Source organism: Procambarus clarkii, chromosome 92, assembly GCF_040958095.1.
Source record: "Procambarus clarkii isolate CNS0578487 chromosome 92, FALCON_Pclarkii_2.0, whole genome shotgun sequence".
NCBI lineage: Eukaryota > Metazoa > Arthropoda > Malacostraca > Decapoda > Cambaridae > Procambarus > Procambarus clarkii.
Window position 1 is genome coordinate 9,461,086 of NC_091241.1, and position 18,655 is coordinate 9,479,740.

Genomic DNA, 18,655 nt, shown 5'->3' on the forward strand with positions numbered 1-18,655 from the left:
TAATTCCTAATGAACTCTAACAATAAATTCGTTTAACGTAGCAACAAATTCGTAGCAACATTTGCAAATTTGCCGATGATACAAAAATCGGTAGGGAAATAAACACGGAAGAAGACTCACTATCACTTCAAGTTGATCTAAATAGGGTTTTGAAATGGTCAAAAGATTGGCAGATGCAGTTTAATGCTGATAAATGTAAAGTTTTGAGGCTAGGTAATGATGATAGAGTTACAAGATACGAGCTAGATGATGTTGAGATAGAGAAGTCGGATTGCGAAAGGGATCTGGGAGTTATAATTAGTAAGAATTTAAAACCAAAGAATCAATGCATGAATGTTCGTAATATGGCAAATAGGACAGTGGGATTTATTAATCGAAGCGTTAGTAACAAGACACCTGGTGTGGTTCTTCAGCTCTATTAATCTTGTTTAAATTACCAATCAAGCTGTCAATGTAATCAATCAGAGCTTTAATATACCAATGTGCTTTAATATACTTACTAATCTCTCTCATAATCATCTCATTTTTTTTCTTGCAATGTATTTGTTATCATTTTATTAATTCTGCTAGAATTTACCTACTTAAAATTATCTGTTAGATTAAGGATCTGCCCGAAATGCTTCGCGTACTAGTGGCCTTACAAGATTGTAAATACTATGCTATATATTCTCATAAACCTAATGTACCTTCTTGTATATAAATAAATAAATAAATAAATAAATAAATTTCTTGCTCTGGTTAGGCCCCATTTAGATTATGCAGTTCAGTTTTGGTCGCCGTACTATAGAATGGATATAAATTCACTTGAATGTGTCCAGCGTAGGATGACAAAGTTAATTCCCCAAATTAGAAACCTGTCATATGAAGAGAGATTAACAAAGCTTAAATTGCATTCACTGGAAAAGCGAATAGTTAAGGGTGACATGATAGAGGTTTTAAAGTGGATGAATGGACATAACAAAGGGGGATATTAATAAGGCATTATTAATCTAATTAATTAATTAATAATCTATTAATCTAATTAATAGGGCAATGAGTTAGGAGTGACATGTGACATTTCAAGTTAGAAAAAAAACTGAAAAGTCGCCGTTTTCCTGTCTCCGTCGATGCCGCTAGATTGATGGTGGTCCTCAGGTAAATTCTGGTAATACCAAATATGTATTTAATACATTTAAAGTAGTCTATATAGGCGTAAAACAGAAAACGTACAGTTCAAACTTTTTAGTTTTTAAGTTGAGTGCATTTATTATGCACCCCATACCCATCTTGTGAGCGGTAGTAGAACGAGTTACAGAGGTCCATAATGAGACTGAATCCCACAATTTATTTAGCTAAGCAAGTTACAGTTTTAATGAACTACAGTAGTTACAAAATTATGTGCACATCTTGCACAAACTTGCAAGAACTGAAGTAACAAATATCGTGTACAAAATAATAATAATAATAATAATAATAATAATAATAATAATAATAATAATAATAATAATAATAATAATAATAATAAAATAAATAATAAAATAATAATAATAATAATAAAATAAATAATAAAATAATAATAATAATAATAAAATAAATAATAAAATAATAATAATAATAATAAAATAAATAATAAAATAATAATAATAATAATAATAACAATGCTGTTCCTACTAAATCATTAGATTTAGCACTGTTAATAGTTTAGTTTAGTATAATTGAATTATTATGTAGTAATAGCAGAAGTAACAGTGAGGTGAGGCTATATAAGTGATCCCTGGTTACTGAAGCAAACTGACAGCTGACGGCTGCCTCAGTGACGTGTTTACTCCAACAGCTGATCCGGCCTGAGGGTCGTCGCTGCTCCTCAAGTAACAACCTCCTCCTCCATCATCTTGTAAGTGTCTACTTGACTAGTACTCGTATAACATAGTATTGTATCTGAAATATCGTTAGAGTGATGCGGATTCTCGTGCCTTGTTGTCCAGACTTATGGGAGAAAATTTCAGTTCGTGGGCGTCGCTTTCTTAAAAATTTCAGTCGACATTTCACATCACGCTTTCTCATTTACCTGTTGTATTTCACCGTAGATTAGGAGAGACACTTTCTCTGCACATCTATACTGGTAAAATGGGACAGTTGATTGTGGGAGGAAAAACGTGAAGATCATTAAAATTATGTATCGAGGGATATGATCACTGGTCGTCAAAGCTCAGCAAAGTTTATTAGTTATATTTATTAATTAAAAGGTTTTTGGAAAAACCTTTTAAACCTTTTTGCCTCCCTGATAAACAAATCCCCCAGCCTAAACACTCCAACCTAATAATGCCTTTCATATAAAAAATGCATCCCAGCTAGCAAAAGAAAGGCTTCCCAACTGTAGTGCATGGGGGGGGGGGGGTTGCAACTGATTGTATGAAACTTTTAATTCTCAGAGAAAGCGAGACGTTTAAGCAAGTGACATTGTACGGCATTGCACCTGATTGCTTCTGGTCACCTGGCAGTAAATAGGTACCTGGGTGTTAGACAGCTGTTATGGGTAGCATCCTGGGAAAAATGTCTTTTAAATATACCTAGTAAAGTTATTTATATAAAATGCACTTCAAATACGCCACATTATATTTTAAGGTACTTTAATGTTAATAATATAAAGCCACATGTATGAAAAGCATGCCTCCTGTCTAACAATCACCACCCATTAAACTGCTAGATCATACTGGTATTAAGCAGGAAAAATTGTCTGGAATTTGGTTCCAAGATAATCACCCAGTTACCATTTAATAAACTTATGCATAACTCATTGCCCATTTCTCAAGTACTGTACAAACTTTGTTTCATGTCCTTAAGAATGCATAATTTTGCTTTGAAATGATTACCAATTTCTATTTGTTAATTTATGTAAAAAATAGGTTTACCAAAATTAAACTGTATAGTTTTTGTTTATCAAAAATATATCACAGTATACACACCAATGTTCCTGTGGTTGGTTGCATAGGTTTTTGTTGTAGTTGTCTGTCTATTGCTATATGCTGGACACTTAACTTCTGGTAAACAATTTTTTTAATGAAATGTCCAGTTGGAAATAATTCAGGATTTAAATCACTAGTATGTACACGAGATATTAACATACTGTATCTACTTGACAACTAGAGAAAATGTTTGAAGTCAGACTACAGCCATTTTAATTTGAAAACAGTTAAAACTTATAACAAAATTAATTTTATTGAAATACTGTGGTATAAAATACTCTTAATGTAAAAAGTAATTATGCCTGTATTTATGTCTGTGTATACAGTACATATTTTCTAATTCCTTCCTTATTTTTCAATTTTGTATTATAACTATTTCTCCTGTTTAGAATTCCATTATTCTTCAGACCTCTACATTTCTGTCCTTAACAATTACATACCCCTAGAGCTCATGCCATTGGTGAAACCTATAACAGTTTTCCTTGTTGACAGTAGAAATGAGTTTGTCTTAGGACTTGCTTGAGCTATGTGGTGCTTTGGAAGTAGAGATGGAAAGCATGTGAAGTGATGGTTCAAAAACATGTGAAAACATGTACAGTTGTTGTGTAATTATCTAAATGTAGTTACTGGATGAGAGCTGCATATCCTTTCTTCCCAGTTCTCTTGTCAATAACACTTTGAAACTACTGACAGTTTTGGCATCCATCATTTCCACCTATTTTCACCGTCTACCACTCTGTTTGCAAAAGAGAACTTTCTAATGTTTTTTTGGGCACCTTTCATTCCTTAGTGAGGGCCACCTCACATGGCATGGGCGGGATCGCTCATGCCACCAGGAACCACATGCTCAGTCGACCCATACATGTAGCAACAAAGTCGCAAGTCAAGGCAAAAGTCTTAAGTCGCGTCGAATTTTCCGATGAAATTGGGGTCATAACTCAAAAAATTCGTAGGTAGGGGCATTCGTAAGTCGAGGTTCCACTGTACCTGCCTATGCACAAAAAAATATAAAAAATTCCAAGAAATAATTTTCATTACAGAATAATTAATTTGTATGCAGCATGTAAGAAAAACATGAAAATATGTGACTATTTATCATTCCACTGGGTGGAGGCGCTCTGCAAGGCTGCGTCTGGCACTTGTCAATGCCTTGTGCTGACGCTTCCTGCTTTATCAGCCGATGTTTCACTGATTGTTTTATCGCATTGTTTTTATTTACATCCACATAGCGCTTTATATCCACATTTACATCATACATGTAAAACCCAGACAATAAGTGTTTAAATCTTCAGATGATGACTGCATTCCCCTAGTAACATTCATGATGATAACCACATTTATACCAAGATATGATAGCACTATTGTTTTCATGGGTAAAGGTAAATTCCAATACATCCACTTAGGCTATTTATATCCTTATTTGCATCATACATGTAAAATCCAGACAATAATTTTTTAAATCTACATATAATGATTGCATTACCCTGTGAATCGACAATTGATGATAACCGCTGCCTAAGGGTTGAATGTTGCTATTTTTGTTTGAAGGTCAATTGGGGCAGAATTATTAATTTATTATACAGGTATTTTGTTTTTTTTAGGTATGGGCAAACTTGAAGCATTCAGTTTTCCCGTGCTATAAAGTTTGGCAGATGAGACATCTGCACTGACCTAGTAAGTATGAAAAATAATTTTCAAGAGCTTATTTCTTATTTTTTTAAAATTTGGTTGTACATATGGCTTCTCTAGATGTCTACTCGTGTGTGTTTTTCTTTAGTGGATGAATTATTGGTTAATGTCATTTTAACAATGCTTAAATATTTACATACTGTACTGTACATGCATATCTTTCTTCCAGAATCATGTCATCTGAAAGTGAAGAGGATTTCCAGTCTGCTGATGAAGGTTCAGATTTTGAAGGCTTCGAATCTCCAGAATCGGCAAAACAGCTGCCGAAACAATGTCGCCAACCACTGCCATCCACTCTATCCTCCAGCAATGAAGAAGCAGCAGCAGTGGTTGAATGCTACATTCCTCAATCATCACTGCCCCCTCAAACTGTTTCACTTTCTAGCGATGAGGAAAAGACAGGTTGCAGTACCAGTGATAAAAAAGATAATACTGATAAATCACCTTCTGAGTTAGAAAACGGTGGTCAGGTATGTCCAAGTATCAAATCGGCAAATTGTTCTCGATCAGAGAAAATCCAACCAGATGAGGAAAAAAAGCAGACTTTAGACAAGGAAATAGGAGCAGCTTTAAATGAGTTGAATATTCATGATACTGTGTGTGAGAATTTAAAGAGCACAGATACACCACCAAAGAAAGAAATCTCTTCTGCACTTATCAGAGATTCACAAATAAGTAATCCAGAGTGTGTTAAATTAGAAAAGGAAATTTTGTTTTCTGAAAATAGTGAACTGATCAAGTGTGCCAAGAGTGATAGAATAGAAGGTGATATTACAAAGGAAAATGAAAAAAGTTCCATTGATGAGAGAGAGAATTACAGTAAGATAAATTCTTGTGATATGCAAGAGTCCATTACACATACAGTACATGCAGAACATGATGAGGACAAGAATACAGAAAAGGATGTCCATGTTGAAAATGTAAAGCAAAGTGAAGTAAAAAATACAGAAATTAATCTGACAAAGAGAGTAGAAGTGACTCAAATTAAGGAAACGGAAGCAGCATGCCAAACAATTGCCAACCAGAGACAGACAGAAGAAAATCAACCAGATATTGATAAGGGTACTTTTGCTGTACATTCCAGTCACTGGGATGGTCGTGCAAAAGAAGAAAAAAAGACTAATTATAAGGTGTTGGATTCAGGAGAAATCTCGAAACCCAAACCAATCCGTGAATCTAAAATAGGCATGAAAAAACCTCGTGAAAAGCTTGGGGAACGACTTGGAGCAAGAAAATTAGGTTCCAGAATAGAAAAGAAGGCATTAAAGAACATCAGTTCAGACAGCATGAAAAAGATTGAAGACAGTTCAGATCAGTTTAATGAGAGATCAGACTGTGCCTTAAATAAAGAGAGAAACGAAGAGAAAAAGGAGTTCATTAGTGAAGAAAACGAAGATGAACACAAAAAACGGCAAGAAGTGGAAGAGCAGGAGCAGCTGCTGAGGTGGCAGCTGGTTCATAATCAGGGTGGAAATGCTCAAAACGTACGTACAGTACAGTATTTATATACGGCATATTGGTTGTATTGCATTTACAGTCCTCCTTATGTTATTCATGCTGATAGGTGATAGGTGCATTCTAGGTAGATTTGGTGCAATTTCATAGAGTAACAAAAATTACCTGCCACTGAACAGAAAAGCATTGAGTGACATGCAGTCCCAGTGCCTGGCGTACTTGCAAACTACCTGTACCTGTACTTGGGTCTTGGTAGTACATCTGGGTTTGCTCTTGGTTCACAGTCAGGAATCCTAAATTTGAATCATGAGTGGGACAGAAAGGGTTGAGCATGTGTTCTATTACCTAATGCCTCTGTTCACCTATCAGTAAATAGGTACCAAGGAGTTATAGTAGTTAACTTGTTGTGGAGGTGGATCCTGGGGAGGGTCAGTAGTTTGACCTTGAGGGGACCTCAATATAAGCCTAATGAATATATATACGTACAGGCTGCCTATCCCCAACAAAATTATTATATTTTTACAATAAACAATATTAGTTGACTTGTACATAACATAATTGAAACATTATACTGTGTACAAGTAGAAATCATACGGATTTCCTTCATTATCACAATATACATGTTGGTCAGTTTATTTTATATAACTAGTGTACCAATATGGAATTTGATGACGGGCATGGCCACACTCTTAGCCACTGAATGGAACACATTATTGTCTGACTGCTCTCTCTAGCAGAAAGGCACCTCCTCGTAGAATGTCCTGATTTTCAGGATGTTAAAAAATTTTACTTGTCCAATTTTCTTTATAGTCGTATGTCCCTTGATAAATTCCTTAGCGAATCTGATACTCGTCTTGTATTTTTTCTCTCCTATTAGCATCCTGAATGATGAGTTTTTAATATTATTTAAGACGGGTATAACCTTCCGAGCATGATTCATTCTTTTGATAATTGGTACTTGTTGACTGATGGCTGAAACATTGTGATTGAAAAAATATTTCTTAAGTTACAATACAGTGCATGCAGTCTGTTAATACAATTAATTTTGATGCTTATTACTGGTATATAAAAAAAGACACTGAACATTCTACTTCAATTATCAGAAATGTTAGATTTCCCACAAGCTCCAAGGTGCCCATCAAGCCAGACGAGTAAAGTCACAGGGTAATCCTCACCTTAGAATTACAGTATCGTTAGATTTTTTGCTGTCGGCATCACACTGTATGAGATAATAACTTTATAGTACTGTACTGTACTTAGAAACCTTACTGTGTACCTTGAAATCATTCACGATAATACTATTCTTTTTCTAAAAAGAGTACAGTACCTGTATATGGATTTGTCCATCTATATACCTTGATAGTTACATTCCCATGTTTAGAATATAATGTGTATTTTAAGAAATGCATTTCTTGTATAATACAAGAAAAAAATAACAAGGTTTGCAGTAATCAAATTTTGTAGAAAGTTACATTTTTTTACATATGAATATGACTGTACATTACATATGATACATTTTTTTTTTACATATGAATACTGTATTACTGTACATTACATATAAAAATAAAAATCACATTTGTGTTGCTGAAGTTTGAACGAAATATGCCTATATCAAAGCTTTATTTAGAAACAGGAAAATTTAAGGATGGTCAGAATCTGTAAATATTTTAAATTTATTTTGGGAGATGGAATGTGACCCAAGTGTAAATGGTGTTGTGCTTCTGTGAGTGGCCAATCAAACTTTCTGCCTTTATCCCTTTTTCAGTGTCTCTTACTTTGTGTATTTGTATTTATTATTCTTATAAATTCAAATCCTGCACCTTTATTTGCACCAGATACCTTGTGAAGATGATGGGGGCTGGGGAGAGTCGTGGGGTGGCTGGGGCACTACGCTTCTCTCTGCTGCCTCCACCTTCACCCGGGAGGTGGGCAAGGGTGTTGGCACTGTCATGGAGACAGTGGAAGGCACCTTGGGAGTCCCTGATCCTGAAACTCTTGCTCAGGAGATTGCAGAACGTGAAAGAAAGTTGAAAAGTGAGCAAGAGCCCTTGAAAAGCAAAGTAGAAGAGGAAATCCAAGGAGTAGACAATTCAGAAAGTAAGTGTGATCTGCTTAATACTGATACTGTTGACTTGAAGTAAATACTGTGCACTCGTGCATAAATGCTAGACTGGTCACAATTCTTTTTTTTTTTTTTTCATGGTGGGCACCACAATGCAGTAGCACCATCTGGTCAGCACTCAATAGGTATCATTCATGGTATCATCCATTTAAGGCACTAAATTTCTCTGATGGAGAGATCTAGGGGTGAATCTGGATAGTAGACTGTCACTAGAGGACCACATAAAGGACATTTTGCAAGGAGCATATGCTACGCTTTCCAGCTTCAGAATCATTCTTAAATACATGGATGGTTAAATATTTAAGAAACTGCAATTCATAAAGTTGTATGGTGCCCGTATCTCAAGACACAGAGAGAAAGGGCGGGACAGAAATGGTTGGGTGCGTTTCCTATCATCTTGTGTACCTGTCCACCTAGAAGTAAATAGGTACCCAGGAGTTGGTCAACTTGTTGAGGGGTTGCATCCTGGGGAGGGTCAGTAATTCGACCGGGGGGGGGGCTCGGCTCGGCTCGGCTCGGCTCGGCTCGATATAAGTCTTAACATGTACTATGCAGTATGCGAATACTGGCTGCTATACCCCAACATGGTGATTACTGGTTTGACTCCATGATTGTATGTCTGCTAAGGTAGCTTGAGACAGTTTTATTTTTTTATTTTTACACCAGAGATATGTATAGATGTCAGGAAAACATCCATACCTCAACTGAGGAGTGTTTACTTAATTATGTGTGAAAGTGTCAATTGATGACATTTGTTGCATAATGGTCATACCTACTGAAATACATCGATTAATGCATGCTGTACCTAGAGTAAAGTTACTATTTATTATAGTGAAAGTAGTTACTTTACCATATTCTTGCATTAACCAATAACCAAACATTTCTTCATTTACAGTAGATACTATTTAAATTGCTCCTGTTAGGCTTTTGGCTGCAAGCAATTTGATCATTATTGTACTGTATCAAAAATGCTGAGCTAGCATAATCAATTCCGATTCATTTTAAAAATAATGTAAGCAGTAAAACATTGCATACTTCTTCACTTTTCCCCAGGATTGGAAGATGCTGGTGTGAACACAGTAAGTACTGGTAGAAACAGCGAGGAATGCCAGAAGTCAGTAGTAGACTACAGCTTTGGCGGACTCTCCTCTCTTGGATCTCTCGTGTCTGGTGTCTCGGGGGCACTAGAGACTGCTAGCTCAAAGGTAATATATGTATTGGGCATCATAAATCATGTATGTACTGTGTCTGTGTGATTACAAGTGAGAACAATGAAGTTTTGAAGCTTGTGATAGTTTTGATATTCACAATCCTCCTCTAATATTTTTCATCCATTTTCCAACATGCTTGAAGATAATTTACAAATGTTTTCTTGGTTTAAATCAATGACCTCTTGTTCTCACTGTGGCAAATAAAAAAAAAATCCTTATCAATTTTCTTGTTTCCTGTCACAATTTTGTATATGATGATTGTATATCTTCTTTATATTCTATCTACCAGTTGTGGCTTTAGCTTTTGTGCTGTAGGTCTGGGAGCCATTAGTAGCATGCATTTATATATTTTTCTTATTTATATGCTTTTTGGGATAGTAGGACCAAGTAACTGCTATTTATTCTAACTTAGCTCTCATCATTAATTTAAGCATTTCTATATCCATGTTTAAGAGCATCTTTTAAATTGGCCAGAGTAGCATAGGCTACTCTTAGTATGCTTCAGACCTACTTATCTGGTGATACTTTACTATCCTATGACTATCGCTAAATCTCTCTCCTTGCACGAGTTCTTTAGTATCGTTTTTAATCATTTGTAGGTTGAATGTGGCTTGCTTTCAGCCCAGAACTGAGAAGTTCACCAGAAAATAAAAGCATAACACAAGCCACTGCTTGAATACACTTCGGTACCCTCAGTAAGCAACGTAATGTGCCTTTTTGTCGACTCCTCTTGAGTCACTCCCTTTCAGGTAGTACATGGGACTTGTTCTCCACTACGAGGCCTATCTATTAGGAGTGAAGTAGTTAGTTTGTGTGCCGTTCGAACATAATTAAATTAAATTGTCTAGCCCTACTTCTTGTGGGTGTTAGAGCCCTGTTTTTTTTGCTGAGGATATGCTTGGGTCACGTAAATGATTGTTCTGATTCATGGCTGCCTGTGTCTTTTGCACCCAAAATATTTATGACATGGGTTCAGGAATTGTTCAGCCAATATGCTTCATCCTTATCCAGCAGGCTTATAGGTCTGCATGCATGATGATCCTGGTGGGTGGCTTCCCTCATTCATCAAATTCTCTTTGTCTGTTTATGCCCTTTCCCTGCCCTGGTGTGATCCTGCTGGCATCTTTGTTTGGGGTGGGGGACTTTGGTGGGCCTGTGCCTTATGGGACCTTTGTGGTGATGAGTTGGCCTTCTTTGGGATTGTGTTTGTGTTAAAAATTTAGTTATGCTCATAAATTTTTGTAAGCAGAATATTTGTCTTTGTATTTGCAATAACCCTATTAGAAAAAAATACATATTATACATATTGTATAGGCAACTAGAAAATATTTGAAGGAAAATATGTGTAGAAAGTTTTTTTTTTTTTTACTTTGTACAGTTGTTTGGTATTTTTCCTTTATACCTTTACTAACGTTTAATTTTGTCTCGTCATAAGATAAGAAAACACTGTGCTGATGTAAAATTGAGGGATAATTACTATTGTAAATCCAAAGACAGGTCCAGACATTTTCGAACATTTATTTACAATACATACTGTGAAATTCTGTAAATTCAGAGTCGGGTATGGAGCACTTGTGTAATACTTTAGAGTTCTTATTGTTCTTTCCATATACAGTATTATTATCAGTGATGACTTTCAAAGAAGGAACTCTTAAATAATATTATATATTGGTGCATTCTTCACTTATAACCATGAGTTACTTCACTGTAGGTGCTGTTGGGAGGTTTGGATACCCTGGAAGTTATTGGAAGAAAGGCAATGGATGTTATCCAAGATGGAGATCCTGGGCTACGGAAAAAGAGAGCTCTTCTCTCCAACAGAAAAACCAATTTATCCCAAGTATTATTCTATTGGTTGTACACCTTACATATATTTTGTATATTAAATATTAGTTTTTGCAAAATTATGTTCTTTCAAAAAAAAAAAAAAAAGCTTCACCAAAGTTCAGGGAGGCACGTTCGATTCCAGTGGATGATCTTGATATTTTTTCAGATACAGTATAATATCATGTTTTTGTGGTTTTCTGACGCATCATGAATACAGTTCAGTATACAGTATATTAATATACGTACATGTCATTTGTAAGAAACAGTGTATTGTGTTTCAGTTCCAGTTAAAATAAATGATACACAGTTCGTTCAGGCAGATTATTTGTGTATTGTACAGTATTAGGGAATGAGCAGCATGAAATAGCTCATTATCTGGTTATCATCAGAGAAGTCTGACTAGGCCAAACTGTGAGAATTAGAGAGTTCTCTATATCTTTTTTGATCGGATTATAATGGCATTTATTTGTAGGTCTTGCAAGAGGCACGACAACGAGCTGCTATCGAGGAAAGTGAACAGCGAGAGGGCAATGGCGATGATTGCAAGAACCTAAAAAAGATTACTTTTGATGGTGCATGGGAAGGTACTGAAGGACCTGTGCATCTTGAGGCACTGTCATTGGTTGCCAAGCAGTGTGAATCCAAGATGGCTTCCATGGTGCACAGTCTACCACATTATTTAATAGAAAAGCTTAACTCTGCAAATACTGATATTAAGGTATGAACAAATGGAGACGTGTTTGTGTGTGTGTGTGTGTGTGTGTGTGTGTGTGTGCGTGTGTGCGTGTGTGTGCGTGCGCACGTGTAATTACCTAAGTGTGTGCAGGGATAGGTGTGTGCATGTCAGTACAAACAGAGAGGACTGTCTGGGTTTGTATCACTTCTACAAGTAATGAAAATGCCATTTTGATGATAATGTTTACACACTGGATAAATTTTAGAAAGATTTAATTATAGTGACACCACCAAGACTATATACAAATAATGGTCAACAAGTCAATCTATCAGGTAGAAAGATTGACTTATAAAATTTAGTGTTCCTTTACACACAGGATGCCTGTGAACTGGAAGAGGATGCCACTTTAGAAGGAGATTTAAGAGAACTAGTAACGAATATTGTGCCACAGATTGGCCTTCCAATGCAGTCAGATAAAATAAATAAGGTAAGTTGGAGTTTTTAGACCCCCCCCCCCACCCCCATTTTTCAGTATCATTATCCTCATCATCCGATTTTGCACTTCTCGGTCTTTCCCCTCTTTTTTTATTTTTTTACTTTTTTGGGGGGAAGGTTTACTCGGTAGCTTCCCTAATCTTATGGCACTGATGCAGTTGTACCGCATTCAGTCGCCAGGCTCCTGCGACTACAGTATTTCTGCCAACTGGCTGCAAGCACTATTCTAATAATACTGTACTGTTTTTGCCTTTGAGGCATGAGGCATTTGAAGATCATAAATCAACTTGCAAACTGTTAATAACAATAAATGCAAGTCTCAAACAGTGGCACTTTCAGGAAGTGTTTTAAAAATCATTAATTTACCAAGCTGTAACAACATCAACTGGTAATTATTGAACAACTACTCTCCCGACAATGACCTTCCTTCCAATCCTGTCAGCATTTGGTACACCTCAACACCAGAGGTGGTCCCAGTGGAAGGGGTAACCTTCACTCTCACTTGGCATGGTATGTATTGCATTGCTTGTGCTGCTGTATTGATGATTCAAATAAGAGGGGACTGAACATTTTAAACACCAGTACTTGCACTTAGGATAAATGCTTTAGTATTTCACAAGGTTGTATGCTAGTATTATTGAGTATTCCTTGCAATCTACATTGCTTTGGTACCTGTTCTAGTGCTCCCTTCTCTGGCATTGCTAGTGAGGACAGTGCACCACCAGTGTTGTCATCTCTTAAGATTTTGGTTGTTCCTCTGGGGAAGAGGCCTGTGAAGGCACTGTTTCAAGTAGTTATTCAGAAACTTACATTGCCATAGCAAGGCTGTTGAGTTCAGATGTCCTGGTTGTGTGTTTTGTTTTGATCACTTCATTTTCATATGGGAGATGGATTCTTTTACCATAACTAGATGTGCACTTCAGATGTTTTAAGTATTTTACTGATTTCTGTGACTGCTCCTGTCCCCGCTCATCTCCATAGGATGAGGTTAAGTGGGTGGTAGCTGTGCACGCACACACCCGCCCGCCTGCACTCTCACTCCTGACAGTTCTGCTTAAAGGTAGGTTTGCTGTCAACAGTGCAGTTCCAATGCTTCAAGAGTTAGCTCGTAGAGGAGAAATTTGAACTCCTCAGAGCAGGTATATCTAGTGGAAGAGGGAAAATGCATGCCAACTACCTAAAAGGATGTTCTAGATGGAAATTAAAAGAAACCTAGCAAGTGATATAAATGATGTAGACAAAGATCTGGCCCAAAGGCAGACAAGAGAGAGATACTGTCACAGCCATCCAAATCAAGGCTATAAATTTAGAGTACTCTATTTTAAAACTAAACGTAACATAATTACATCAGAAAGGATATGACTACTGCAAAAGACCCAGAAGAGATTCAAAACAAGGCATAAATCAGTGGAATTCCTGCCTAACCACCTCACACTTCTGCCTCAGTGATCATGAACCTAAAATTTTTGCCACTGGCCACCAATACAGGTTTTGATGGCAAGCCATAGCCAACCTTAAAAAAAGAAAAAGAAAAAAAAAGGGGGGGAGGGGAGAGAATTGTCAGAAAATCATGCAGAAATGACCAGCCAACAATATCCTGTGAGAGATCATCTAAAAGGGCACTGATTATGGACAACTCAAAGAGGGCGACCAGAAATATGGATAAAGAGGCCATATGAGAGCAAAGATCATAATTTAGTTGCCACAGGTTCCCATGTGGATAATGCCAGAACCTAAATGTGTTCATGCCTAACTATATTGCTTGTATGTGTTCAGGCTTTACCCTTTTCCAAAGGTGCACATGGTTTGCGTTAAGACTGTTGTGGTTCCTATGCCTTTCACTCCCAGATGTTTACGGATGGACTTCGGGGTTTGTTAAACCCTTGCACCTGGCATGCCTGCCTGTCGTTGAAGAGTGTAATACAGTACTCTAGTTGTGTGTTGTCTTGCATACAGTACTGCAGGCATGCCTATCACTGCTCCTTGTTCGTGAAGGGCTTTATGCTTGGGTTGTGTAAGAAACTCTTCTTGTGTGAGGCTGCCTATGCCTTTTCCTGGAGTTTAGGGTTTTGAAAAAGACTCCTGTGCTAGTGTGCAGTGCTGTTGACCTTCCAGACTGTTGTTAATAGTACTTGAAATAGTAGGACATAGTATATTGTACACATACAGCACATATTGTACATGCAAAGCCATATTTTTTATTTTTACAGAAAATAGTGACTACAGTATTAATATTTTTGTGGTATTTATAACCCCATAGTTAATTTAGATTAAAAGTCAATAATAAAAGAATCCTTAACATTTGCATGAATTCTAACATTAGAATATATTTGGAATTAAGATGTTTTTTAGTTAAGAGTTAGCATTTTTGATCATAAAGAAAAAAATATGAACTCAAAATATTTAATCTCAACAGGCTTGGTCATCATTTGAGGAAACTGCATCACTTATCAAAGATGCTGGATCAATTGATGGCCCAACTACTGAACGGGAACTTTATGCAGAACTGGCGGTCTTAGTGGGGCAGGTCACAGCTGTGAGCCATAAAGGAGCAGAGTTGTCACTTACTAATCCTCAAGCCGATGTTCTCACACTTGCAGCATACTTTACTCAGTAAGATTGTCACCTTTTTTCCTTCAGTGTAGAATAATGGAGAGATTTGTTGCTATCATCACTGCCATCATCATCATTATTATGGCCTCTTCACATGGCCTTTAGTGAAGAAATGATTGGCCTCAATATGTTCTTTACAAATTTTGACCAAATTGATCATACTGCCATGTTCGTGTTATTATTTTGTACTTTAACATTATTTTGTGTTCATTTATTTGTAGTTCACATAGATTACACTTACATACTACAGTGTAGTGTAAATTTTAGACATTTGTATGCATATCTGCATTTTTAAATGTATAGGGTAACATTGCTGATATTTGGTCTTTGCAGCCAAAAAAAAACTGCCTTACAATGTTGGATAAAACTAGGCACAGGAAATGCTAGAAATGCTTCAAATATATTACAGTATTATTACTTGACAATATGGAATGTCTAAATATAATACGACAAGAGAGAGATCAAATAATATATACATGGAAAATACTGGAGGGCCAGGTCAAAATCTACACAGTAAAATAACAACATACTGGAGTGAACGATATGGAAGAAAATGCAGAATAGAACCAGTGAAGAGCAGAGGTGCCATAGGCACAATTAGAGAACACTATAAATATCAGAGGTCCACGGTTGTTCAACATCCTCCCAGCGACTATAAGAAATATTGCCGGAACAACCATGGACATCTTTTAAGAGAAAACTAGATAGCTTTCTCCAAGGAGTGCCAGACCAACCGGGCTGTGGTGGGTATGTGGGCCTGTGGGCCGCTCCAAGCAACAGCCTGGTGGACCAAACTCTCAAGTCAAACCTGGCCTCAGGGAGTAGAAGAACTCCTAGAACCCCATCAAGCAGGTATAATCTTAAATACAAATTTTATATTTTTGTGTGCATGCGTGTGAGCATGCATCTTACAGAAATCATAAGAATTTTTGTTTTGTTTTTGGGTGGCCACCCCTCAGTGGCTCCTCTGAGCTTATGCATTGGTACCCCAGTGCCAAATCCAACACATCCATGCATCTGTGGCCATCACAGTGCCCACTGAGAACAGGTATTGGAATCCTGCCCCTATCTCAAATATTCCACCTGGATGAAACTCCACCAAAATGGATGAAAGGGGTTCTGGAGCTCAAGCTGTGCCTAGAGAAGAAAATAGTATTTCAATATCCTCAACACTATTATTTATTGTACAGTATTTGCTACACAAATAGTTTTCTTATGTGCCCCAAAACTGGTAACTTCACCTTAACTTCACAGGGAGCTGGTCAGCTGAGCGGACAGCACGCTGGACTTGTGATCCTGTGGTCCCGGGTGCCGGCGAGAAACAATGGGCAGAGTTTCTTTCACCCTATGCCCCTGTTACCTAGCAGTAAAATAGGTACCTGGGTGTTAGTCAGCTGTCACGGGCTGCTTCCTGGGGGTGGAGGCCTGGTCGAGGACCGGGCCGCGGGGACACTAAAGCCCCGAAATCATCTCAAGATAACCTCAAGATTACATGCGTGTTGAATAGTACTGTGCATCCATGTACAGTACATATAATATTTGCATATGCATTTATGTTTGCTTATATATTATTTTAACTTGTGTTCATTGATGTTTATTCTGAAGTATGCTTCCCCAGCATTCTTACAAACTTTATTACTACTCTCCAGACTGATAAATAGTGTGTGCGGTGGCATTGAAAACATCGCAGACCAGACATGTGGAGCCATCACAGCAGGAGCCTCGGCTGCTGATGCTCAAGTTAATAACACAATCACCAACATTTATTTACAGGTGAGATGCAATAAGGCATTTAACATTGAATAACCAAACAAGGTTCAAAAGTCATTCAAATTATTAGCTTCATGAATTTCATTGTTTAATATTGTTACAAAAAATTCAGCATCCTGAATAGTCTGTTTTACTTTTTCACTTGGTTACTTAATCTACAGGTTAGTCTCCTAACCTATACTGTACTTAGTTATCTTGAGAAAAGATTTATACTGCTGTATTTCAATACAGTATACAGTGTACTTGTATACCTACCTTGAGAACAGTGTAGTAATTTTTGTGTATTCTGAATTTGAAAACTTAATTTGTTGTATGATTGGTTCACAGGCAGCAAGTGGGAAACATTACCTGCAGCAAGGTATGCGGCACCTGACATCAGTTCTCCAGTATGCCAACACCAAACAAATGGTTGCACAACTCTAGACAAGGGTTATTGTTGCTGGAATAACCAACCATTCAGTTGTATTAACCAGCCATTCCTGGTGAAATGTCATGTTACTATTTTTAATTGACATTGTTTAATGAAAATGGGAATATTGTCTGTGTAACTACCATACTTTGAAAAAATGAATATACAAATTTCCAATATTTATTTAGAGACATGCAGATATTGAATTTTGGGAAACTCTTGGATATGTACAGTATCTTATTGTTAATCATTATTGTATACTTGTACAAAATTTCTGGATAATTTAAAGTTTAATACTGTGGTTAAGGGACAAGACTCCAGAAAGTACTGGAAAGATGAAACACGAGCATAGCTCTCGTCCCATAACTACACTGGTAATTGCACTCGGACACACCACTCGGTCAGCATTTTCCCTCACATACTTCATTCTTATATATACAAAATATATATAGGGGTTATAGAGGGTGTAACTTTCACAAGGCTACAGTAAACGGGAGAATATAGATGACCAAGTATATAACATAGAAAGAGGGTGCTGTGTAACAACAAAAACTTGAGAAATTTGTCAAATTGAAGTGAAAACTCTTCACCATATCAGTAGCTGGGTGCTGCCTCTTAACTGCTTGTTATTTGCAAGCCTTTATATGTTAAAGGATCCTGGGAAAAGAGACTTCTTCATTTGTTTGGTTATCAGAAGTGGAATATTGACTAAACAATGACCGCTTCAAAATAATCGCTAATCCCTATTTTTTTTTTAAATACAGTAATTTTGTGTTTTTTTTTTTGTTAATCTCATGCCTGGATAAGTGATCAACACATGGGATTTTCTTGAAGGGAACAGCCTTAATTACTAATGTTTACTCAGTGAAGCGCTTCTGCAGGTCTAAACTCACATGCTCATCTCTCCTGAAGTGTTGCACTTAACAAAATATTGTTGTAATAAAGGCGTGTCTTTGGACCATGTTTCCATCAGTGTTTGCCAACATGTACTCTTTGAGTGTGATATCCATGTTATGTTAAATAATTTTATAAAAGAAACAAGTTTTGTGTTCTAGAGTGAAACAATGATTTTTTACTTTTGCATTTAATAAAGGATAAAACATTAATACGAATAGCTTTGACAAAAGAATTGTACACATGAAAGTGAAATGTTGTTTTTCACTTTCAGCTTCCATGACAATTACTTTTCTGACTATAACTTTTCAGAACGATTAAAGTTTCCCCAAGTTATCTTTAATCATTATTAAAATAAATTTGTAGTACAGGTAATTGTAAAAAATATGATAGATGCACAGCAATTGGTGAATTGCTGTGTGATTAAACAGGATATCACCTGCAGCTACTGTACTTTTTTACGTCGGATAAATTTTATTAAATCGCAGTGCCTTGATTATTATCCTGCCTCATATATTGAATCAGTTTCTCAATCTGTCTTGTACATTG

General features: G+C 36.6%; 1 protein-coding gene across 2 annotated transcripts; it reads left to right on the forward strand.

Moving 5' to 3' along the window:
- The first annotated feature begins 1,735 nt into the window (after window positions 1-1,735).
- LOC123775082 (myosin-2 heavy chain) lies at window positions 1,736-18,593 on the forward strand. Of its 2 annotated transcripts, XM_045769927.2 has the most exons (11): window positions 1,736-1,873; window positions 4,547-4,619; window positions 4,804-6,118; window positions 7,925-8,186; window positions 9,265-9,416; window positions 11,134-11,262; window positions 11,722-11,967; window positions 12,302-12,412; window positions 14,837-15,033; window positions 16,683-16,806; window positions 17,131-18,593. In XM_045769927.2, exons 3-11 carry the CDS (start codon window positions 4,808-4,810, stop codon window positions 17,224-17,226), a joined length of 2,628 nt encoding a protein of 875 aa, XP_045625883.1. In that variant the 5' UTR covers window positions 1,736-1,873; window positions 4,547-4,619; window positions 4,804-4,807; the 3' UTR covers window positions 17,227-18,593. The 2 variants fall into 2 exon arrangements, with proteins under 2 accessions (XP_045625883.1, XP_045625884.1); XM_045769928.2 differs by lacking the exon at window positions 4,547-4,619 and having other exon boundaries at window positions 1,738-1,873.
- Window positions 18,594-18,655: the final 62 nt, after the last annotated feature.

Bases quoted from the DNA above. Each gene is read 5' to 3' on its own strand.
- LOC123775082 (XM_045769927.2), top strand. From the start codon at position 4,808: ATGTCATCTGAAAGTGAAGAGGATTTCCAGTCTGCTGATGAAGGTTCA. The intron at 9,417-11,133 runs GTAATATATGTA...ACTTCACTGTAG, and splicing joins TAGAGACTGCTAGCTCAAAG to GTGCTGTTGGGAGGTTTGGA. The intron at 11,968-12,301 runs GTATGAACAAAT...CTTTACACACAG, and splicing joins CTGCAAATACTGATATTAAG to GATGCCTGTGAACTGGAAGA.